The sequence below is a fragment of the Pogona vitticeps genome, chromosome 9 (assembly GCF_051106095.1).
Source record: "Pogona vitticeps strain Pit_001003342236 chromosome 9, PviZW2.1, whole genome shotgun sequence".
Taxonomy (NCBI): domain Eukaryota; kingdom Metazoa; phylum Chordata; class Lepidosauria; order Squamata; family Agamidae; genus Pogona; species Pogona vitticeps.
This window is the reverse complement of record NC_135791.1, coordinates 6,451,336-6,476,085: the sequence shown is the minus strand read 5'-3', so window position 1 is coordinate 6,476,085 and position 24,750 is coordinate 6,451,336. Positions and strand designations below refer to the sequence as shown.

Sequence of the window (24,750 nt, the reverse complement as noted above, 5' to 3'; positions counted from 1 at the left end):
AAAACATCTGGAAGGCATAAGTTGAGGAAGGTTGCCCTGCCATATCTGTGTGAAGGGGTAAGGCTTAGCAAGTATTGAAAACAGCCTTTGGTGCCTTTTCTTTTTCATCTGCCTGCCTTTATCTAACTATTTACCGTTTCAGCTCACATATAATCTGAAACCGTCCTGCCTTGTCTTTCACAGAACGGTGAAGCCTCTTTGTTTGAGGTGAACATCCGCTACGTCGGAGGGCTCCTGGCCGCCTATTATCTAACTGGCGAAGAGGTTTGTTTTTCAAATGCGTTTGCCCGTTTCGCCTCTAAAAGATATTTGTGTATGTCGAAATTACGCCGCCAAATCCGTACATAGCAGCACCAAACTGTCCGAAAGGTTAAAATGTACTTCGTTGTGAATATTGAAGCGCTGATAGTGGTGGTTCTTAAATAAGTCTCACATAGTTGCTTGCCTGGCTGAGCTGTGTAGAAAATTTCTATTAGATACGTAGCTCTTTGGTATGGTACATTGGTCCCTACTTTAAATGCCCTTTCCTGTGAACTTGGCCCTTGCATTCAGAAATAAATAATTTCCTTCCCTCAGTTTAAGGAACCTTCATGAGATCCGCAGGGTCCTATTCAACGCTGCTGTAAGATGACGGCCATTTTAAGCGGGGGCTGTTTTCAGCGGTTTTGCAAAAAAAGAAAAAAGCGAGAGCAAAGTCTTGTTTTGAGTGTTAAGGCAGCACAACGATGACCCGGGCGTTTTTCGTTTTCTTCATGCCAAGGGTTTTTGACGCCGTTCGAGGAAAGAGATCACCCCTGTCTTCCCCACCACAAGGCCCACGGCCACGCACAGCTCTTTTACAGCAATGTCCAAAGGAAAGCAACTCGCTTCGGGATTTGCATTTCTAAGGAGGAAATTAATGTCGATGACAGGGTGAGCTGGACAGCCGTTTAGGTATCTGGCTGCCCAGCCAGAGGTTGGGAGTTTGAGTCTTCTGGGGAAAAGAAGCCAGCCTAGGTGGCCTTGGGCAAGCTGCACAGCCCCAGGGCACCCATTGGAGAAGGAGATGGGGAGCCACTTCTGAGTATCCTCTGCCTAGAAAACCCTGGAAAGGGTTGCCATAAATCAGAATTGATTTGACGGCTCACAGGCTCAATGTTGATGGTGTCAATTTGGCATCAATGTTTTTTTTTTAAATCTGCAACCCAGTTATTCCAGTCCTGAAAACATAAGATGCAAACAGAGACCTTTGTGCCGAAATTCTTATTGAAATGGAAAGTAGTTACTCCTTTGACCGTGTTAAAATTCATGTAAGAGAAAACGACCCGGTTGGTAGAGTGACAAACTGGGATTTGAACCACCCCACCCCACTTGGCCACATAAACCTACTGAGTTGGTAACACTGGTAAAACCGCTACTTAAATATTTAACTTCCCTTTGAAAGCCCTATTAAGGTCACTGTAAGTTGGCTCTGACTGGATGGGACACACATAGCACACACACCGAGCGATCTGTGTCTACTCATGGTGATGACACTGTGCCAATCCTCCCCAAGCTGGCGCCGCCAGATGTTTTGGATTACAAATGGCGATCATTCCCCTGCCTGACTAGCCTGGCATGGGTGAGATGAGGGCGGTAGGTTGAGAAAGGGTATTTTGTTCTACCTCCTAGTTAAGAATCTACGTACCTTTGAATGCCAGGGAACCCTAGGAAAAGGCGCCAGCTGCTTTTCTCCCCTGTCCTTGAGAAGACAGATGTGGGTTTTGAATCGCTAGCTCACTTCTGGCTTTGTGTGGATGACAATTAATCCAGACACTATGGTATAGCCTCCATTTTCACACCACATGGTGCTTAGAGCCAGCCTTTGTTAACACTACGCGCTGGTGGGAAAAGGCTCAATATTCAAGACCAGCCAAGAGATTCAAAGCAATTTGTACCATTCAGTTTTTCAGTCAAGAATTAAGAAGGCCTCCACCCCCTCCAGTTGCTGTGTTCAACCCCCCCCCCCCCAAATTTACAGGTAATTCTCACCACACTGGATGCCCATCTGAAAACAGACAAAGCAAAATGGAGATTGGAGGAGACTCAGCACATAAGAAACCACAGTGAGTGGAGACACGCTTCTCCTTATTCAGTATGCAACAGGGTGGATTTGATTTAAATCAGCCTGGTGGTGCTGCGGGTTAAACCGGAGAAGCCTTTGTGTGCTGGAAGGTCAGAAGACCAGCCGTCGTAAGATCGAATCCACGCGACGGAGTGAGCTCCCGTCGCTTGTCCCAGCTCCCGCCAACCTAGCAGTTCGAAAGCATGCAAAAATGCGAGTAGATAAATAGGTACCACCTCGTTGGGAAGGTAAATGGTGTTCCATGTCTAGTTGCACTGGCCACATGACCACGGAGGATTGTCTGTGGACAAACGCTGGCTCTGTGGGTAGAAAACGGAGATGAGCACCACCCCATAGAGTCAGACACGACTGGACAAATTGTCAAGGGGAACCTTTACCTTTACCTTTTACCTTAAATCACTAGTCAGCAAGACTTAATTTAAATCAGGATTTTTAAATGTAAACACATTCTTGCTGGTAGTTATAAGCTTTAATATTTGCAATCAGATGAAGACTTCATATTGAGAATAATAACCTGTTGGGTTAGTAAAACAGCTATATCAGAACTTATCTTAATTGAATAGTTTAATCAACTCATATTTGGAAAACTACTTACATTGTTTTATTTAACTAAAACAATAACATTATATAGCATACATATTTTTATATTTGCTTAAACAGCAATGTGGTCCCGGTTTGTATATAAATTTGCAGAACAACAATGGGATTAAAGGCTTTTCCTGAACTTCGTTCATTTTATACCATTTTTACTGTGAAAAAGTGTGTGTTATCTTAGCTTGGATAACTTGGATTCATTGAATTAGTTTACCAAAAATGTAAATACTGCATGAAGATACAGCTTCATGGTAGATAACTGAGTTCTATTTCATGCTGAATAACCTTTGAACTATAATGTATCTTAAATTGAAAACTCTCTTTAGATAGATTTTTTTCCTCCAAAAGCATTTCATTAAAATAAATTTGATTTAAATAAAAAATTATCCTATTTAAATAAAACAAATTTGATTTGATTTTTTTAAAAAAATCCATTTTAAAGGATCATCTGTTTTTATCCACCCTGGGTAATAATTCTCACCAAGATTCTCTCAGCAGAAAGAGACCAAGCTAGACAAATTGGATCAGGGTGCCGGTGGTTTTATTCCACGTTTCTCATGCTTCCTTTTGCTCCAATCATTGACTCCCATCTTAAAACACATATTTGCACCCAGTCTTGAGTCCCCAAGAGAGCACAGATTCAGGTGAATGGGACCGCCCTTGGTTACCCTGATCCAATCTCACTTCCTTTTAATTTCCAGACCTTCAATAGGCATAAAGTGCCCATCGTACATGTAATCTAATTCAGGGGGGAAACACATTTTTAGTCTCACTCTCCCACTTTCTCTTTCTCTACAAACTTCTCATGCTAAGCCCCCCATGAAGAGTTTTCTTCCTCCAAGTAGATGCCATCTGCTTTCTGAAGGAGAGGCCGCCTCCAGACAAACAAGAATTAATCTCCCTTACCAAAATGAATTTCGCCGAGCAACAAAATTCCTTAGCAATACAGCTCCTTATTTTCCTGCTGTTCCCCGGGACAGGCGAAGACTGATGGCGCCATATATCTGTGATGGGTAGGTAGAGAGAGATGGCACAGAATAGCTAAGGCAGAAGCTAGAGCAGTGGGCTGCTGTCTCACTGCATGACATGAGAAAACTGCATCAATCCAGTGATTTAAAAAAAGCATGGAGCTGGGTGCAAAAGGTGTCATAAACAGCACCTCCTCCATTTCTCTCCCCCCCCCCGAAACCAAAAGGCACTGTAAGCCATGAAGTTTTTCTTCTGAAGTCTATTTTCCTTCCATTGGCTCTTTCAAGTAAGCTTTTTCTCTCTGCAAACTTGCTTGGCCCTAATGATCTTCCATGGAATCAGAAGGCATTTGAACCCTGTTGAATGTAAGAAAGAAAAACGTTTCTTAAACAGAGTTGAACAGCTGGAAACCTCGGCGTTCTGAAAGGGAGAGATATTTCTGGTAGTGTCTACAGAGGCATTTGCTCTTGCCATGGGGGTGGACATCGAAAGTATTTGCAAGGCATGTGGCATTTAGATGGTCTGTCCCGAATAATTCCCCCCATCTCCTTGTCTCTCTCTGTGCATTCTTGATTGATTGATTGATTGATTGATTGATTGATTGATTGATTGATTGATTGATTGATTGATTGATTGATTGATATCCCGCCCATCTGGTAGATTCTACCACTCTGGGCGGCTTCTAGCATAGAATATGTACATGAAGTCCTTACCCACTTAAGTGCACCTCGGAACTGAGCTGCTGGATTACTCCCCTTTCTATTGATTTTCTCCTCCTGGAACCAAATCTAGGCGAGACCCATGAAAGGCCAAGAAGGTGTGGAAAGTGGCTTCCCTTAATCACGAGCCATCTCTTGAGCAGAGATTAGCACTGGTCGTAATTCGTCCTCAAAGCATTGGATGGACTTTGCTTTCTTCGTGGCGAGCCTAGACGTTGGCCAGGAGATGTCATTTGCCATGTTAAAAAATAACAACATTTAGGAAATTGAGTAGGGATGTGTCTAAACAGAGGTGGGGTGGTGGTGGTAGAGAATCATCCTGGCTTGGACCAAAGAAGGCACCAAAGAGTTGTGTGCTAGGAAAACAAACTAAAAGAGAGAAGTCCATCCGGCCACTGATGATGATCTAAAATGGTGTAGTTTAACACTGAAAAGGTGGAGCTGGGTAGCAATAAGGATGAGGTCACATAAACATAGATCATCATGCAGGCCCAAAATGGGGAATAAATTATTGTGTGGCCACCCTTTTAATCAGTTGAAAGGCAACTGAGAAGAAGAAAAAATACTGGTCATGAAGTTCTACACCTGTCCTCCAGATGTGAGTGACAGGCAGATGAAGGTACCTCCCCCTCAGCACAATTCTAGGCAGTTGGGGGGGGTGATGGGAGTTGTAGTTCAACACATCTGGAAGGTCACCAGTTGTAGAAGATGGCTCTCTGAATTCTGCAACATGCAGGAATTGACTGGCAGCTGAAATTTCTGTAGTGGTGATAAATTGATGTGCTTTATTAGGTCATAGCTGTCGCTGATCTTAATATTTGAAACCCTTCATGGGTTCTGTGGGCTGAGACCTTATTTGTCTATTCCCTGAGCATGAATGATCTCTCACACATTCTTTCCAGCCGGGGGAAAAAAATAGGAATGTTGCTCTCCAATCACTCTGCTAAGCTGAGTTAAGGCAGGCCTGCCAGGGTATTAACATAAGAATATGTGGAGAAAAGCCATAAGCCCAATGCTTCCAGGTGGCAGTAGATCAAGTGCCAGGATTTGGAGCTGAAACCCACTGGTTAGTCTTTACTCAGTTGATTTAAAGGATCCGCTCCGGTTGCTTAGGAGGCCCACCCGGAGAAGCCATGTTTTCAGCACATCCTTGTGAAATCTACTTCATCTTCTTTTCTCCCCCAGATAAGCACGGCTGGCTTGAAAAAAGAAATTACATATCTCAGGGGTTGCAAGGGAGAGAATACAGAAATGTAGGCTGACAGGAAAGATGAAGCTTATTGCAGTTAAATTGCTTTTCCTGAGCTTTAGGTCCCCCGCACATATGGTGGGATCCTTCATCCTCCTGTTACTGCCCGAACTCTCCTTTATTTGCTTGGAGGTTTATCTCACATCCTTATCTAGAGTCCATGTTTCACTGAATAAGTAGGCCTGGGAAACCTAACAACAACAACATTTTGAACATCTTTTCTTGAAGTCATGTGTTCTGCAGTAAATATGTAGGGGGAAAGGAGGAATTAAACATACACAATATAGCATAATTTCCCCAATAACACATTTAAGGGTTCGTTCGTTCGTTCGTTTAGTCGTTTAGTGACCCCATGGACCAGAGCATGCCAGGCCCTCCTGTCTTCCACTGCCTCCCGGAGTTGGGTCAGATTCATGTTGGTCGCTTCGGTGACACTGTCCAACCATCTCGTCCTCTGCCGTCCCCTTCTCCTCTTGCCTTCGCACTTTCCTAACATCAAGGTCTTTTCTAGGGAGTCTTCTCTTCTCAGGAGATGGCCAAAGTATTGGAGCCTCAGCTTCAGGATCTGTCCTTCCAGGGAGCACCCAGGGTTGATTTCCTTCAGAATGGATAGATTTGTTCTCCTTGCAGTCCAGGGGATTCTTAAGAGTCTCCTCCAGCACCACAATTCAAAAGCATCAATTCTTTGGTGGTCAGCTTTCTTTATGGTCCAGCTCTCACTTCCATACATCTACCCTACATTTAAGGGTACATCACATCAATTCAAGGCAAATAAAGATGTGCCCTGAAGAAGCCGCCATTCGTATTTCATCAAATGCCCAGAAGAGCCAGCCTGGGTGGCCTTGGGCAAGCTGCATAGTCCCAGGGCACCCCAGAAGAAGGGAATGGGAAGCCACTTCTGAGTACTCTCCATCTAGAAAACTCTAAAAAAGATTGCCATAAGTCAGGTGATGATGACGATGATAGATGCCTTAATCCAGCACTGAAAAGATGATAATGTTGGGGCAAGAGGGCCTCACTTGAGAGGATATTTCTTCCACGGGGAGGGGGTCATAGGTGAAAACACCCCTTTCCGTTTCCTCTCTTGAAGGAGATACTGAGCCTCCATTTGTTAGCCATCATCTGGTCCCTTGTCACCGTCAGCCAGGGATTAAATTCATACATAGCCTCACCTGCTCATGAACTGCATGCCACTAGTGTGCTAATACAGTGGTGCCTCGCTAGACAGTTACCCCGCATGACAGTTTTTTTCGCTAGACATTGACATTTTGCGATCGCTATAGTGATTCGCAAAACAGTGGTTCTATGGGGGAATTTCGCTGGAAGATGTTTGTTCCCTGCTTCGCAAACCAATTTTCGCTAGACAACGATTTTGACAGCTCTCTCCGTGCTCACAAAACAGGTGTTTTCGGGACCTAAGCTTCGCAAGACAGCTATTTAAACAGCTGATCGGCAGTTCGCAAAGTGGCTTTCCTATGGCCGATCTTCGCTAGACAACGACGATTCTTCCCCATTGGAACGCATTAAACAGATTTCAATGCATTCCAATGGGGAAATGCTTTTCGCTAGACAATGATTTCGCTAAACAGCGATTTCAGTGGCATGGATTATCATCGTCTAGCGAGGCACCACTGTAACTGTATGCTCTAAAATGCCTCAGTGGTTTAGGTTAAATCATTTGGAGATTTAAAGCCTGATCTGTGTATCCTGGAGATTCCGTGCCGCTGAGCAGCATCTCCAGATCCCTTTTTCTAGAATTGACCCTCCAGGTAGGATCACAACCCAACCCGAAGCAGTTTCCTCCAAACTTAGAAAGTTTATCGGAAAGGATCCTGTGGTCCATGGTAACGAAACCTCTTAAGGCATCAAAAGAACCAATGAGATCACACTCTTCTGTCACTCTCCCAGGTCACCAAAATGGTTTCTGGACCAAAAATCCTGACTGAAATTGTTTCAGGAAAGTGGATCTTCCATTAAATTGAAATGGCATCAGAACCTTAAAGACTCCTTTCCTTGTCCCAAAGATTTTCTTCGTCACAAGAGATCCCCTGGGAGCCTCAGAACCTGCGGAAGGGGTAGTAGAGATTTAAGCAGCTCTGAAAGCCCATGGCTGGTGATGTCATCCACTTGGGCCAGCATAAAGCTGCGCAATAGGATTTCAGCCAATATGCACAATATTTAAAAAAAGAGAATATATGGAGGTACGAATGAAATATATACATTTAAATTATATATGCAATGTGTGTGTAATAAAATTCCATTGTGCATGGCTTTGAAATTTATTCTGGACATAAAATTGATTTTTCAGTATGCATGAATTCCCAGCTGCACAGGCACACATATAGGTTAATGCATGATAAATAAACATATATTTTTTTGAAATTTAAAACTTTATTCTTACTTAATAAAATCTTACTCATTTTGTGCAAATCAAATTTTGTGCCTTCAGGTGGATTCATTAAATAACAATCCATGAAACAGAATTTGTTCTCTAGTTTCTACTTTTATTTAAGTATTCATTCAGGCGTACTTTAATAAGGCAGTGGTATCGGCATCTGAGAACTTCTGAGCTCCGTGGTTTTCTGGGTGTTAATGCTCTCCCACACTTAACCAGCAATTAACACTTGAGCTTTTACATAACACAATCCTTAATCCTTCACAATAAATAGTCAAGGTTTAAGGAAGATAAATGCTGAGGGAAAGTGTAGAAAGAGGGTGGTAATTGAAGGTTTCCCCATTCAAATTAACAATTGGGAAAAGGCTCACAGTTAGCTTTATTGAGGTTCCTCTTTAGAGTTAGTGGCTTGCCACCAGGTTTCGACAGCACGTTGAAGTTTAACAAATGGACAAACAAACATATATTTTTCCGGGGAGCGTTGGGAAGCCTCACAAAAGCTGCCAGTGCTGGTTCTTTATGGTGTTTGTGACTCACAGGAATGAATGGGTGACTCACACGTACAGACCTTGCGCCTGTTCAGAGACACAAACAGAAGTGAGGGCTTGGTGACATGGATAAATTGGACTAGGCATGATTGGGCTAAATAAGGTTGCTTCGTGTGGCATGCCTTTTGGTACGATGGTTATGTCCACATGGCATAAGCACCTCAAGTGACCTTATTTTGGCAGTACCCCTCCTTGCCCCCCCCCTTTCTGGGAGGAAGCTTTCGATTTTTTTCCCTAAAAGGTACAGCACATCATGGCTGCCCTAACAGGCTTTAAAAAAATTTATTTTAATATTGTTGTACACCGCTCAAAGAGCATTGGTAATGGTGCGGATAAAAAATATTGTAAATAAATAACTTTCCTTACTCCCTCTCCCCCTCTACGGTGGATAAGAGGAAATTTTTAAATTTCCCAACGTTGAGGAATTGAAAGCAGATGGAAAATTGAAGGTAGCAAGCCATCTACTTGGGTTCAGGCCCAGTGATCACACATCCTAGAACAGATCGAAAATGGAGCAATCCTACTCCCATCTTAAAAAAAAGTGTCTCCTAACGGGGAGTCAAGAAAAGGTGCATGTAGGAACACTCAAGGGACAGGCTGGTTCATGCTGGGCATTTCTGTTGTGTGGTCACCTGGAAAAGGAGTGAACCAGCCGGCCCCCAGAGTGCACCAAACAGTGGGACAAATTCCTGTGTAGTCTCATAACTGAGTTGCTTTGATAAGAATACCAGGTCAACTCCGATACAGCCATGCTGCAGCTCATTGAGCAAAATTCCCTTCGTTCCTTTTCGTCTGCCACACAAGCAAAAGTTTACCTCAGAGTATTCCTTCTTTTTTGTCCCCCTCCCACAGAGACGTCTACAGTGGTGCCTCGCTTAATGAGCGCACCGTTTAACAATGAATCTGCATAGCGACGCGTTTTTTGCTATCGCTAATGCGATCGCATTGTGATGTTTTAGGTGCCAAAACATTGCGTTGTGATGATCGGTAAGCGTTTCGCTTACCGATCTTCGTGTTGCGATGTTTAGAAAACAACTGATCAGTGGTTCCAAGATGGCCGCCGGGTGCAGAAAATGGCCGCCCGCAGCATTTTCGCGCCCTGCCCTCGCTTACAGAGGTGGCGAAAATGGCAGCCGGATGGGGAATCTTCGCTTACCGAGTTTAATGCGTTCCTATGGGGTTTTACGTTCCGTATAGCGATGTTTCCGGATATCGACGTTAATCTTGGAACGGATTAACGTTGCTATGCGGGGCACCACTGTATATATAGTTTTTTATCAGTTTTTTTTATAACTATAAGTGTTTCTATTTCTTTGGGAGTTTTGAAAAACAAGTTCTTTGTGACGTACCTCTTCATTCCCATGGAGATTCAGATTTAGAAATCTGGTATAATTTACATGTCCCAATTTTTTCTCTTCTTCCCCCCCCCCTTTTTTTTCTGTCAGGTTTCTCAAGTTTCTCTCTCTCTCTCTTTGTCTCAAACAGGTCTTCAAGAGCAAAGCTCTAGAACTTGGAGAGAAGCTTCTGCCCGCCTTCAACACGCCGACGGGTATCCCGAGGGGGGTCATAAACCTGGGCAGGCAAGGCACATATCGTCACTCTGCCATCTTTAACTAATGCAGTTCCTCAGGCGATACGGTGCAGACCCTTGTCTTATTTTATGGGCCTTGGAGGTCCCTCACCCAAAGAATTTTCACTTTTCATTCTGAAAACCATGGAGAACGGTGTCGTAGGAAGCATGGTTCTCCATTAAATCAAGGCAGTTGCCTGAGACGTACCTTGTTTTGCATTTTTTTAAAAAGATGTTCTGTGAGACTACAAGTGGGTTGCTGGCCAGTTCTTCAGTAAGAGAGGATGGTGCAGCCCACAATGGGGTCTGGAGGTGCCCAAAATTGACCCCTTGGCCTGCCCTCAGTGGCTTCTCTGATTTAGGATAAGAAGATGTTTTGGATCAGACTAGAGATCCATCTTTCCCTTTAGGAGCTGGCCTGAGACAGTTAAAGTTAGAAGTTATGGGGCTCCTTCCACTGCAATTTATCCCCTCCCTCTATCTGTCATTGAGAAATTTCAGTCATCGTTTGGGGCTATGGCTGAGTCCTTGCAGCCTTTGCCTCTATGACTAAATTTCTCCTAAACTAAATTTCATGGCCAGTCATGGTTGTTTACTCCGGTTCTAAATGGGCCTCTACCAGCTTTCGCCAGTCAAACACTCTTTGATGTGTTGGTTGGACTACAACTCCCATTATTCAAGGGGTATTGATGTTTCGGACTAAAACGAAATAGTACTGGAGCATTTGCTATCGTTCAGCCTCAGTTCTAAACACTTCGGTCAGTTCAGCTTCAGCCCTTTTATGCTAAATCACCTTAGCGCTCTCTTTGTGTACCCACACAGCTAAGTATTATAGGGGAGAAATCTTTCTCCCCTCAGAGTCCCGCCTCACATCATACCTAGGTTCTTTGGCAAGCAGTTTTCAGAGGCATCTCCCTTTCACTTGCCAGCTCCCATTCGTCCTCTGGCCTGCATTCCTCATCCTACCTCCAGATACAGAAAGGGCGGATTTCAAAATGGAGGGGTGTGTGGGTCTTTTTCTGGATGCTATTTTTGTAAAAGCTCAGGCACTACTTTTTTTAATACTTCGGAACTCTTGTCAGCAGCTAACCACTGACAATAATACAGTGGTGCCTCGCTTGATGAGGATAATCCGTTCCAGTGAAATCGCTGTAGAGTGAAACCCTCGCAATAGCAATCGCAAAAACATCGTCATGAAGCAGATTTGTCATCAAGCAGGGTAATCGTTAAGCGGGGCACCACTGTACCTTCCGTAATCATTTGTGGAGAGCTTGGGGGGGAGAAATCCTTTTTGGGGGGGGGAGGCTACGACTTCTAGAACTGCCCAACTAGTGTGACCCTCTAATGACTCTCTGGGCTACCTTGGCTACCATTGAAATATTTGGAGGCTTCTTGAGTCGTGACGGTCTCTGAAAGAACAATGCTCCTTGATTAGAGATCAGAGAGACCGTTCAAGGGCTAAGTGAGTGCACACAGCGATGTAGTCCCAGAGGGAGGATGGTAAGTATGACAATGATCTCAATCAAAGGTCTGATGGGGAGAGAAATCAGTGCAAAAAAACAGAGATATGAAAGGCCATACAGAATCTGCATACACGAACGTCAGATTTCGGTGGCCGTGTGTGCTCCCAGATCCTCCATGGCGAAAGGGATGTCCGTCGATCTTACAAGTCCAGGCATAAAAGCCGAAATCGGCACTTCTTTTCCTCACAAACTTTATTAACTAAACCAACATGGTATCTCCAAGCTGTCCTAATCGCTTAAGCCCTCCTTTGATCAACCCAAATCAGCCAGACTCTCGGCAGCCTTAATATTCAAAGGTAGCGAGTGGTTACCTCACCTTCCCTCCTTCTTTCGTCTCTGTGGATTCAGAACCTCACCTCTTCCCCGTGGTTTGGAAGAAAGATTTGCTGGATGACCAGCATTTAAAGTTCCTTTTGTGAGAGACAATTGAACTGTCTTTGCCTCCTCCACCCTCGCAGCTGTATTGGGGTGGGGGTCCCTGGGGCAGGATTGGCAGATATTTGCCACTCCAGCACCAAGATCTCCCCACTTTCCCACCTCGTTCCCCTTCCTCCTCGGTGGTCCGTCGGCCATTTTGCTCTCCGCAGTTTTACACCCTTAGGATCTCCCTCCTTCCAACTCCTTTGTTTCATCCCTTCCAAAAGGGATTGGGACCTTCTGGGCACGACCTTCCCATTGCTTCCTTGTCTGCCGCTTCCACCCGGAAGTCTGTTGACTGTCAGAGGTGTGCCGTTGGGGGCAATCCCCCAGATGGCGTGAAGCGCATGGGAGATGGCCTCCCATTAGGACCCTCTGAAACGCCTTCGCAATATCTTAAAGCATAACTGAGATTTGTTATTGGAGACAAAGCAGCCAGGATTTATGGCCCAAGGAGCCTGACCCTATTAATCTTGCTTTAACTGTAGTGGTTCAGAGAATGGATTGCTAAGCAACCGATATCCTAAATATGGCTTTCAAAAGGTTCTAAAATGCTGATCCCAACATTTGTGCGCTTAATTTAATGTTCATTTCTAGCATAGGTACGGGGAGCTAGGGATACAGAAACCAAGTGGGAAGGCCTGAGGGCTTGGCTTCAGGCATCCAGTCTGAATCTCAATGCACAGAGGAGTGGAGGTGAGCAGAAAGACAGTTGGATGGAATTGGAGGACGATCCGTTCAGGGAATGCCAGAGCAAAGGTGTGAATTCTTGAAGTTGCAACTAAATCTTCATCTGCTTCAAATGCATAACCTGGCCTGTGTATCTCTGCACACAACGCACCCACTGTCTGTTAGAACATTCTGCCGAATATCATCGCTGTTGGCGCTGTAAAGGACCTGTTAAATCTCCTGCATCTCCCCAGAACCTTTGTGTGGGGTTGTTGTATGTTATGGACCTTCCAGTTCCTTCCAGTTTAGAGCGACCCTCTGAATTCGTGGCCTCCAAAAGTTCGTGTCAATAAAAGCCCTGCCCAACTCTTGCAAGGGAAAGGCTTACGGCTGCCTGGATCGAGTTAATCCCCCTCAGGTTAAGTTTTCCTTCTTTCAGGGATGTTGAAAAGTCTATGAATCTGAGTCTCAAGTCAGAGTCAGAGTCTTTGTGGTACCAAGTCCCAAGTCTGAGTCTTTGGTAGCATGTCCCGAGTCCCAAGCCGCAATTCCAAGTCCCTATTAAAAACAAGCTCTTTTCCGCAGAGGGGAAAAAAGGGTGGGCGGGTTCTGAGATGCGAGTAAAGTCTGCGTCATTAAAAAAACAACCCAAATTGTCCGGGTTGAGTCTCTGGTGTGGCTTAAGTCTGATTCGACACAGAGTCCCCCTCCCCTGACTTGTTTTCCTGCTGCCTTCCATTTTGCCTCGCATTATTGTCTTTTCCCGCGAATCTGTTCTTATGGCCAAAATTGTGGCTAGTTGACAAGGTGGCAGGATTCACCTCGATTACGTGCTCAGGCACATGACCAGGCATGTCGCCGAGACACACATTTTTGTCAGTTGCATGAGCAAACATTCCCCAGGAGCTGAGGAATTATTGTTCAAAAAATAATGTTTTGAAACTCTGCCTGTGAGCAGTGTGCGGAGGCAACCGCTACCCTCTGTTGACAGCGTTGATGCTCAGGAGTAGATGATCGGAACATGGACACCCCATTTACTATTTGGGCTGGCTGCTGTTTTTAGCCCCACTCTTCGTGAATTTGTCTAATCCTGCATTCCTTTTTGGAAGCTGGTGGCTCATACTGGACGTATAATTCTGCTCCTGAAAAGCAAGGCTGACGTTTTCCCAAATGACACCCTACCTGCCCCACATTTCTCTGAAAAAGAGCTTGCGTTTCAGTGAATGAGTATATTTGTTATTAATCCCCGGGAAGCCCCAGTTCCTTTAAGTTGGGCTCAGAAACTGTTTAGTGCTCTCTGCAGTTTCCCTCAATTGTAGCAACTTTAAATCCTCCCTTTAAATCTAAAAGGGAGGGAGACGTTAACAGCAATCTGCCACCCATGATCCTGCTAATCAAGAGATCACAGAAATCAGGCCTGCATCTCTCCTGAAATGAAAATGACTGAGCGTCTCCCAAGCTGCCAGCTGTAGAGGCTATTTTCAGATCAGGCCCTAAAGATATAGGTTGCTGTGCGAGGCTGAAGAGGCTGAGATGATTGTAAAAAGGCCGTAATCAAGGGAGTATTTTGCTGAGATGGATGCAGGCAAGAAAGACGGCAAAGCCAATGAAAGTTTCCACCTCTGGGGAGCAACGTCTTACCACTGTAACGATCCCTACAATGTCTTAAGAACAGGGGCTGTGCAGAGCGTTTCCTTGAAGACAGAAGGCAATAGGGAATTACTTGAGGACCTTGAGTGTTTGGGTCTGAATTCCATGTGAGTTTGCCAGAGTTTTGCAAAGTTACTATTTTTGGATTACAGTGGTGCCTCGTTTAACGATTGCCTCGCTTAACAAGGAAATCGCTGTTCAATTAGGTTTTTGCGATCACAAAATGATGGTTTAAATGGGGTTTTTCCGCTTCGCGATGATCGGTTCCCTGCTTCGGGAACCGATTTTCGCTTTACGATGATCAGCAAACAGCTGATTGTTGGGTTTCAAAATGACCGCTGGCTGAAGAAAATGCCCCCCCCCCACTGTTTTTAGGAAGGCTTTTTCGCTTAACAGGCACCAGAAAATGGCTGCCATATGGAGGATCTTTGCTGGACGAGCAGGTATTCAGCCCACTGGAACGCATTGAATGGTTTTCAATGTGTTTCAATGGGGTTTTTTATTTCGTTTGACGACGTTTCCACTCTACCTCGATTTCGCTGGAACAAATTAACGTCGTCAAGCTAGGCACCATTGTATATCTCCCAGAAGGTCCCAGCTAGCATGGAGCATTCTGGGAACTGTAGTCCAAAGAAGGCACCTTTCTGAGCTGTAGCACATACATTAATATAAACGTGTGCTGTCAAGTCAGTTATGATTTCTGAAAACCCTTTTCAGGGTTTCCCAGGTAGAGAGTACTCAGAAGTAGTTTTCCATTCACTTCCCTGGGACTGTGCAGCTTGCCCAAGGCCACACAGGCTGGCTCTTCTGGTGTGCACAGTGCTTACCCATTGAGCTTATCCAGGCTATCTGTTTGGTTGCATAGCCTGTCAGCTGCCTATTCAAACCCAATGTGCCAGTCCTGTATGACAGAGCCTTGATAAGCTTTCTGTTGCTGATGCCAGGAGGGCTGCAGTCGGTGGAGACTCTTGGTCTGGATTGAGTCAAGGGTCAAAATCCCTGTAGCTCTTCCCTTCTGAGTCCATCTAGATGGCAACATCAGAATGGAGGAAACATTATGGAAAAATGCATCTGCTCTGCATTCCCACTCATAGACATGGGGGGGGGGAGAAAGATGTATGCACACCCCTCTGTATTTATCACACAATGGCTGAAATTCTGTTGCTTAATGTAGAAAGCCACACTAGAGTGGACTCATTGAATCAGTAGAGATTTGGTGAGTTACAGTGGACCCTCTACTTACGGAATTGATCCATATTGGAACGGTGGCTGCAGGTCGAAAAGTCTGTAGGTTGAGTCTCCATTGACCTACAATGCATTGGAAGCCGATTACTCCGTAACCGGCCGTTTTTGTTCTGTTTTTGTTCCATTTTGGTTTTTTTCTCGTCTGTAGGTCGATTCTCCGGCTGCAAGTCGAACCTAAATTTTGCAGCCAGAGAAGCCTGTAACTCGAAAAGTCTGTAAGTCGAGCCGTCTGTAAGTCGAGGGTCCACTGTAGCTCCTTGGATAAGTTCCGTTGATTCAAATGAGTGTGCTCTACTTTGACTTAATACATGTATGTAAGTGGCAATTAGAGTGGGCCCATTTGAATTAGTAGAACCTGTGGAGGAGATGACTTCCTAAATCAGCACTGATTTAATGGGCCTACTGTACTGCCACTCACTGGGCCAAGCCGTAGCATTTCAACCAAAGTTAGAGACACGGATTGACTACATGCGCTGGTCTCTGGCAGCTTTAGGGACTGGCTCCAGCTGACTATTCCATGGGGATTTCAGGGGAAAGATGCTCTGCAACAGCACTCTTAATTCCTGAGACTGGGGTTGTTTGTAACAAAGTGTGCAACCTCTGAAACATCATGTTGATTGAGAAAAATTAAGAGACCTTCAGAACTTGCACCAGAACACTTTTGTTGTCTTTTGCTGTGGTCAGTTTTTTGCACAGCTATAACCACAATCCTCAAAATTGTTGTGAAGGGGATTCTTGCACCGTTTCCTTGTGCTGATGGCTCTGGAGAAGGAAGGAAGGAAGGAAGGAAGGAAGGAAGGAAGGAAGGAAGGAAGGAAGGAAGGAAGGAAGGAAGGAAGGAAGGAAGGAAGGAAGGAAGGAAGGAAGATGCTTCTCCCTTCTCCACTGTTGCTTTGATTGCAATGCCTGTGGAGCAAATGGATGAATGATACCAGCCACAGTCAATATGCTTTCCTAACTTGCATTTTTTTCCCTTAGATATGAAGTAAAACATTTATGACCTTCCCTTTTGACCAGTCGTAGCTGCAGCAAGGCTTAAAATCCATACTAACCAGAAAACAAGAAATGTAGGCTGGAATCTAGTTGTCAGTTGCAACCAGAGTAGGCCCATTGAATTGATGGAACTTACATAGGTTTTGACTCACCAAATCCCCACCGATTTAATGGGCCTACTCTAGTTGTAACGTATCGTTCCCTTTCAGCCACAGGTGCTTGCCAAATAGCAGAAAGATCTGTAAAAGAAAACAAGAGCTGATCCATTCGAAGGAGACCGAAGAGGTGCCCGATCCCTCTTTAAAATGTGTGGCAAAAGTGGAAAGGACTTAAATCAGAAAAACCGCTGTGGGGAGGGTAGATATTGGCCTCTTTGCTCTACCTCAGATCAGAGGCACATTTTCAGAACTCATGAGAAGCCGGAGTTCTGAGCAATTTGTGTCTTGTTAAACCATGAAACTCAGCTGGAGCCAGCCAAAAGACTGTTCTGTGCCCTGAAAATAAATTAGATGCTATTTTTCTGCCTTGTTGCAGGAGAAACGTACCAGAGTTCAATTCCCTGACAGGTCTGGGTGTCATGGTAAACATGCCATGACATGGAACCATCATGGCTTGTTTAGTCCTCCCACTGCAAGGAGAGCATTGAGCCAGCTCATGCTGGATAAGCCAGGATGTCGCACAACCACCGAATGCTCCGTCACCCTAGGCTGACGTATGTGGAGCAAGGAAAACTGACCACATTTGAGCAATCCTGGCTTAGATGCAGGTCTCGTTCTTTCAGGGGCTGTTTTCCGTATCAGTTTGGGCAACATAATAAGTTGCCCAGAGCTCAAGAAAAGCGACTACTTTTTATGACTACAATCCCTGGGAATCCCCGCCAGCATGACCAGTGGGAGCATCAGTCCAAAAGTAACCCATCGGAGTCACCAAAATCAGGCCCACCTAACCATCTCCTGTCTACTCAGATTGGCAGCCTCCCTCCAAGGGGAGGTGGTAGGTCTTGGAGGGATCTTCGTTTACCTTTATGCACTTGAGCATTCAAGGAACTGCAGGAGAGAGGAAGCCCAAATGTGCCAAAGGGGTAATCCTTCTGATATTCTGCTACACATGGGTATCGGTTTGATTTGGTTTTCTAATGAATGAACATTGTCTTCTCTTGCCCCTACAGTGGGATGAGCTGGAGCTGGGGGTGGGCATCTGCAGGAAGCAGCATTTTAGCCGAATTTGGCAGCCTTCATTTAGAATTTCTGCACCTCTCAGCGCTCTCTGGAAATCCAGTGTATACTGACAAGGTAAGTACTTCCCTGTTCTTTACACATTTGCCTGCAGCTGGTCCATGCTTGAGGTGGTGGAAGCATGGGAGATGGCCAGGGCTTGAAAAATGCACTCATCCACTTGTCCATGACAAGTGAAAAATGCTGCTCAACGAGTCACAGCTTCCTCCCTGCCTGCCTCCTTCCCCTCCGCCTGTCTTGCTATCTCTAATCCTGCAGTCCTCCCCTCCCCGCTCCCATTGCAAAAGGAAAACTGCCCTCTTCTCGCGAGAAGAGAGTTTGAGCAGTATGTAGAGATATAGCTCTGCAGGAGAATGTAGAGTTGTCCCATGCTGGAGAATATGGAGATTCCCTGCTCCCAATTTCAACCGAACGAGGACACATTCTGGGGTGGGAGGGAGCCATTGCTCTTTAAGAGGCCGGGCACTTTTGCTTTCAGTTTTATTTTTGCTGGAGAAAGAAAGGCATTCAAAATACAAGCTTCATGACCCCACAGATAATAAAGCAACCCAAGTCTGAGGGTATACATCAGTGATTCCCAGTCCCAATAAATTGCAGGGCTATCGTCCGGTCATGCTGACTGGTGAAATTTTTGACTGACTGGTGAGATATTCTAAAAAATGTCCAAGCCCTGGAGGTGGCACTATGCAGAAAGGAGAAGCACAGACCTCGGGCGTTGGGGCTAACCTTCTCACAGCTTCTTCTGCCATTCTTGCAATGTCAGCTCAAGGCTGTGACAGAGAGTCTCAGATGAGCTTGCCATGGGGAGCTGGGGAGCATTTGGTGTCAGCGCCCTGCCTCTGCTGTAGAGCTGAGACCCAGAGACTCATCAGGGTTAAGCAGCTTAGTTACACCGGAGGTGGGGTGGGGGAATCCTCTGACCATTTGCCAGCAAAACAAGGTACTCCTGTTCACACCAATCTTTTTGACATAATGAGGAGGTTACAGGTGATACGTTTGCAAAATCCAGAGACACTCTTTCTTTACACATGCATGACTTTGGTGCTTTAAGGAGGAGCTGTGTAGCAACCGCTCCTTGCTCCCAAGAAGGTTTCCAGGCACGTACGTAGAAGTAGCAGTTAATGAAGGAAGATGCACGCTGCAAGCCATTCATAGCTCTGGGCACATGCAATTAAGAAACTCCCTTCTTCAGGGGATTATTGCAATTCCTAAGGAGTTACTTCCTCTTGCATGTTACTATAATGTGAGATTTTAACTTGAGGTTTTGGCCTGTGCTTCTCTGGGTGCCCGAACGATGAACAGCGCACAACATCCATCATTCATTCTCACCCCTCCGCCCTCCATCCCTTAGAATACTCTGAAGGAAACAAATTGTTCCAGTTAGAATCAGAATGAGCCCCTCCAGCGCAGCAGAATTAGATCAGCACAAAATGTCACTCATGACATGAAATGCACCGATATTTCCCCCCATAATTCCAGTAAAACAGCACAAGTACAGGCTGTTCCCGGGGTCTGCTGCTAGCAAGATAGGAGAGCTGAGTGGTTTAGGTCTCTCACTGCAGAACCCGAGGTTGAGAGTTTGATTCCCCCACTCTGCCTCCCTGATGGGTCGGACTCAATGATCTATAGCAGTGGTTCTTAACCTTGGGTTACTCAGGTGTTTTTGGACTGCAACTCCCAGAAGCCTTCACCACCAGCTGTGCTGGCTGGGGTTTCCGGGAGTTGCAGTTCAAAAACGCCTGAGTAACCAAGGTTAAGAACCACTAATTTATAGCAGTGGTCTCCAACCTTGGGCCTCCAGATGTTCTTGGACTTCATCTCCCAGAAATCCTGGCCAGCAGAGGTGGTGGTGAAGGCTTCGGGGAGTTGTAGTCCAAGAATATCTGGAGGCCCAAGGTTGGGGACCACAGATCTATAGGATCCCTTCCAGCTCTGCAATTCCAAGATGATGATGATTGTTGTTGTTGATGATGATGTTATCATCATCATAATCCGAGGAAGCTAGACAAGAGCAAGAGTGAAGCAAAAGGAAGGCGGAAAAGTAGCTGGGAAGCAGGAAACCAAGGGAACTGAATGGAAAAGATAAGGAGCGGAGTAATGGAAAGAGAACAAACACAAGCATAATGAAACACACTGTAAAACAAAGCGAATGGGGAAAGAGCCTGGTGGAGGAGGAAATGATACAAGAAAAGAGGCCGGATGGTTTGAAAAAAGCAAGAAGGCAAATATTTAGCAGGAACACTTTAAAAGATTGGGGGAATGAAATCTCATTGTTAAACCCCGGATTAAACGAGTGTGTCTTTCTCAGGCCGTCCTCTGCGTTGTGCAGGGAAGACTCGGGGCTTGGCAGAAAGGCGTAAGAGATCCTCTAGTGCTCTTCCCCCAAGGCTAATTGCATTTCCATGCCGTTATGAAGTCCAGTCAATCAATAACTGTGAGAACTGGCTCGTTAATAGATTCTCCCACCCAGAACATGCTGTAGATAAAAGCGGCCGCGGGATGAGAAAAACAAAGCCCGCAGAGGTGGATGCAGGCAGCCATCCAAAAGGAAGCAAATTTCCAAAAAGCAGATCAGCTCATTAGCTCGTAACTGGAGACTTAACAGGCCTTTTTAATAGGGCATCGCCGTTCACTGACTGCGCTCAGATGCATCTAATATGCCGTGTTCTTCAGTTCAGTCTGTATGTTATGATGGTGTGGCTGGAATCCATGTTTCAGCTCATTAAAGCTGACCTTGGTTAGTTGTCTTACACCGTGGCGGGTCCAGGGAACCCCGTGGGGGCTGAGCAAACTCCCCAAGATCCCCCCAAAAGTGCAAAAAAAGAGAAAGAAACTTGAAATTGCTAGAAATCTAGTTTCAGCAGTGAAAATTGCTCCTTAGGGGATTTAAGCCATCCAAAACCCATTGAAATTAATGGGGACCTACAGAGGAGCACCAATTGATTGCTTTCTTCCTGTCACAAAGCAACTCAAGTACCCAGAATGCACTCTGAGGCCATTATCCTAGCAGCCTTAGTTATCTCCTTACTTGCCTTGAAGGGACCAGCAGCAAAAATTAGCAACTAGCTTGCTTATTATTGATATTTGACTCCCATGTTCCTCTGATGCTGTGGCCTTTACTCCTTGGCCACCTGAGCCTAGAAAACTACCATTTGTCTAGCCATAGAAACCACAGCAAAGGGTAAACAAGGAAAATACAGGGGTAATTTATGGGCCACCGAACCCAGTTGCTTGGCAACCAGTTAGACATTTCCCATTTCAGGAGGTAAGCAGGAGGCTGCCGGGCCCCCTCTCTGCGTCTTCCCTCTCCTTTGCTTAGGACAGGTTGTAAGTCTCCAGCATGTTCCTTGATGGCGCTGAGGTAATGGTGCAGAAGCTGGTACATGAGATTGACCGGCCAACAGCATCCGTCACAGAGATGCCCTGTAGAGGATTGCTCTCTTGGTGGTCGTTCATCTTAACCACCGGTCAAAACATCCACAACAATATCCTTTGGTGCCAGAGATAAACAGTAGCCCAAGAGGTGAGAAATACATTGCCCTTCAGGAGTGGCTGGACTACAACTCCCATAATCCTTCCTCATTGGCTATATTAGCTTGGGTTGATGGAACTGCCATCCCGAAGCCTTTGAAGGCAACATCTGCCTCATCCCTGCCATCTTGTTCCTGACCCTGAGCCATTACAGATGGCTGCCTGGCTGTTGTGTTGCTGTGACATGGTAGACCAGGCGTTTTCTGGCCTCGTCAAGCAAGGCTGTGCTTAATGTTCTTCAGTGTTATCCCATGTGGATAGTCATCAACAAGGATGGGTCTTGTTCCCCTGACAAAAGTGCTCTTAATGAAGGGAAGTTTCTCCTCCCTTCTTTTCCAGTGGCCTAAATCATCCTCACCTTAGAACAGCAGAACTGGAAGGGACCCTATGGATCATCGAATCCAACTGTGTCAGGGAGGCGGCAGTGGGGAATTGAACTTCCAACCATACCTAAACCGCTCAGCTATCCAGCAGATCTAACACTCTGCACATTTCGTTTCACTAATCCAGCCTGGTGGTAAACCAAATTGCCTTGTGTTCATCCTATAAATAGCCATGAAAACTAGTTTAATGATAATATGAAAGAGGTGGTTTGACCTCGACCAGCAGAACCTTACCCCAAATCACTTCCCAACCACTGGACTCACAAGATCAGCCACATTCGCTTGGCTCAATCCACCTTAAAAGGTTGTTGTAAAAGGGAAAGTGGATGACATTCATCAGCCCTCCTTCAACAGGCTGCTCTGAACATCTTGGCAAAAATACAAACCGAATAAATGATTCATACAAATCCAACAATGAACATCATTTATCATTTCTTCCAGGATTTGGGGCTGCAGAAGTGGCTTTAAAAATTATTTTAACAACCTCTAAAATGTATTAGGAGTTGGTCTTTGTGTACTATTTTGTCTTCTGTTATGGAAGACTTCTTAGTGTACACTGAATATTCCCAGGTATTCTCCTGGCCGGGCAGGGAGCAAATCCCAAACGGCTGAGCTTTAACAAGACAATCCTGGGCCCTTATCTATATTTATTTTATTTAAAATATTTTCACCCTGCCTTTCTCCTTGAGAAAAGGACCCAAGGCAGCTTACAACATTGAAAGATAATAGTTGAAAACTATGAGTACATAACGGTGGTTAACCTCATTAAAAGACAATATTTAAAGCTAAGAACAGTGAGTATAAAGAGGCAGCTTACATCACTAAAAGGCAAATATTAAAGCTAAGAACAGTTAAGTGTACAAATATTACAAGAAAGAAAACAAATGCCACTAGAGAGAAATGGAAAACACAGAATACAAATAGAAATACTTTCTTTGAAATGTATAGATTCAGAAATCGAGGGCAGTGTCGGCTTTCCCGTATATCTAGAAAGCTGGGGAGCTAGTAGTTGGCAGCTCGTAGTTTTTAAACATTTGTTGGGTGATTTGTTTTTACTTTTCAAAGAATTGTATGTGTTGATGGAAAAAAGGAGATGAGTACATGTATATGATCTCTCTCTCTCTCTCTCTCTCTCTCTCTCTCTCTCTCTCTCTCTCATTTTCTCTAGGTGATGAACATCCGCAAAGTCTTGAACAGAATCGAGAAACCACAGGGGCTTTATCCAAACTTTCTCAGTCCAGTAACTGGGAATTGGGTGCAGCGTGAGTATTGAGAGCCCTATGGTGCTGATGAAGAAATGCTTACTGATGCATGCCTTGCTTTCTAGGGCCTCTTGCGAGTCTGAGCGCCCCGAGCCAAGGAAGCATTAGCTGCCAAATTAAAATCCTCACTGATGCTAATCAAAGAGCTCATCCCACAGGGTGCGCCACACGAATTCTACAGAACAGATGTGGAAGAGTCACCTCCCACACCCAGGGCCCTCTTGCCTGCCGAGAATCTCTTAACGTGGAGGCCCAGAAAACACCAACTAAGTTGGTGGGCCAGTGAAAAATGCATCTCTACATGCACCGGGCGTATTTGGGAGGTTTTTCCCATTCTGTTCCTGCAGCAGTGGCTTAGTAGAATTCCAAGTGTAGCTGAAGCATCCCATAAAGAGAACTGCAAGGAGCAGAACCTTAAAACATAGGCACCTCCCACCCCCAGTTGTTCATCAACATCATCATGTGCCATCATCATGTTCCGACTTACAAGGATCCTTTCCAGAGTTTTCTAGATAGCAAGTACTGTACTCAGAAGCGGCTCCCCATTCCCTTCTTCCGGAGGCAACCCTCAGACTTTGCAGTTCATCCAGAGCTACACACTATAGACTATGAGAAGCTCAGAAGCTTGACCAGAATAATCAAGGGGGGGGGGTGGAGCAGGGCTTCCCGGGTAAAAAGCTGGCACTTATGTTTGGGGGCTTTGTCTGTGGGGCTAATGACAAATTAGGGGGAACAGATGGCAAAGATCTATAAAATACAGTGGTGCCTCGCTTGACAATGTTAAGTTCCAGCGAAATCGCTGTAGAGCGAAAACATCGTCAAGCGAAAAAAAAAACCATTGAAATTCATTGAAAACCGTTCAGTGCGTTCCAATGAGCGAAATACCTGGTCGTCCAGTGAAGATCCTCCATACGGCGGCCATTTTCTGGTCCCTGTAATGCGAGAAATCCGTCCCTAACACAGTGGGGAGCCATTTTCTACAGCCGGCGGCCATTTTGAAACCCGACGATCAGCTGTTTGTTGATCGTCATAAAGCGAAAAATCGGTTCCCGAACCAGGGAACCGATCGACATTAAGCGAAATTCCCCCATCTAAACATTGTTTTGCGGTCGCAAAAACTTCAACATTAAGCGGATTCATCTTCAAGCAGGGTAATCGTCCAGCGGGGCACCACTGTATATGTTTACTATATATAATATATTCCTACCTTTCTCAAATAAATCAGTGATCACAGGTGAATTCAGGAGAGAGAGAGAGAGAGAGGAAAAAAACAGATGCCACACCTTGCTTGATCAGACTAAAAGCCCATATACGTTATTTTAGAAGCTACCAGAGTTTCGTTTTTTGGACTACAACGTCCACATTCCCCAGCCAGCATGGGCAGTGTTCCCACTCTTGGAGAATTCTACAGACTGCAGCACAGAACAATTATTTTCCCCCGAGTGCTGGTCTCTTCTCACATCCTGTTTCCCACAAGAAGTATCATCATGCCATCCATATTGTAGAAGGCATTATGAAGCCGCATAATTCGTTCGTGGTCCCCTTTCCAAAGAGTCTCAGCGCAGAATTTGTGTGTTTCACAGCTGCCATGTTCTGAGTGGTCACTTTAGCTAAACTGTCCACCAAGCCTCTTTCCCTGGTCAGTCACTGCCAGATCCTATCCAAGGTACATGTAAAATTGAGAGTTTCTCCTG

At 45.2% G+C, this 24,750-nt stretch overlaps 1 protein-coding gene across 3 annotated transcripts in view; it reads left to right on the top strand.

Annotated features, from left to right (window-relative positions):
* The window catches only part of MAN1C1 (mannosidase alpha class 1C member 1), a 154,891-nt gene that overhangs the window by 112,538 nt on the left and 17,603 nt on the right, over nt 1–24,750 (top strand). For all 3 annotated transcript variants that reach the window (XM_072980259.2, XM_072980257.2, XM_072980258.2), the window contains exons 4-7: nt 184–264; nt 10,064–10,158; nt 17,814–17,937; nt 22,963–23,056. In XM_072980259.2, the coding sequence (XP_072836360.2) occupies nt 184–264; nt 10,064–10,158; nt 17,814–17,937; nt 22,963–23,056 (394 nt within the window). The remainder of the gene's footprint in view (nt 1–183; nt 265–10,063; nt 10,159–17,813; nt 17,938–22,962; nt 23,057–24,750) is intronic.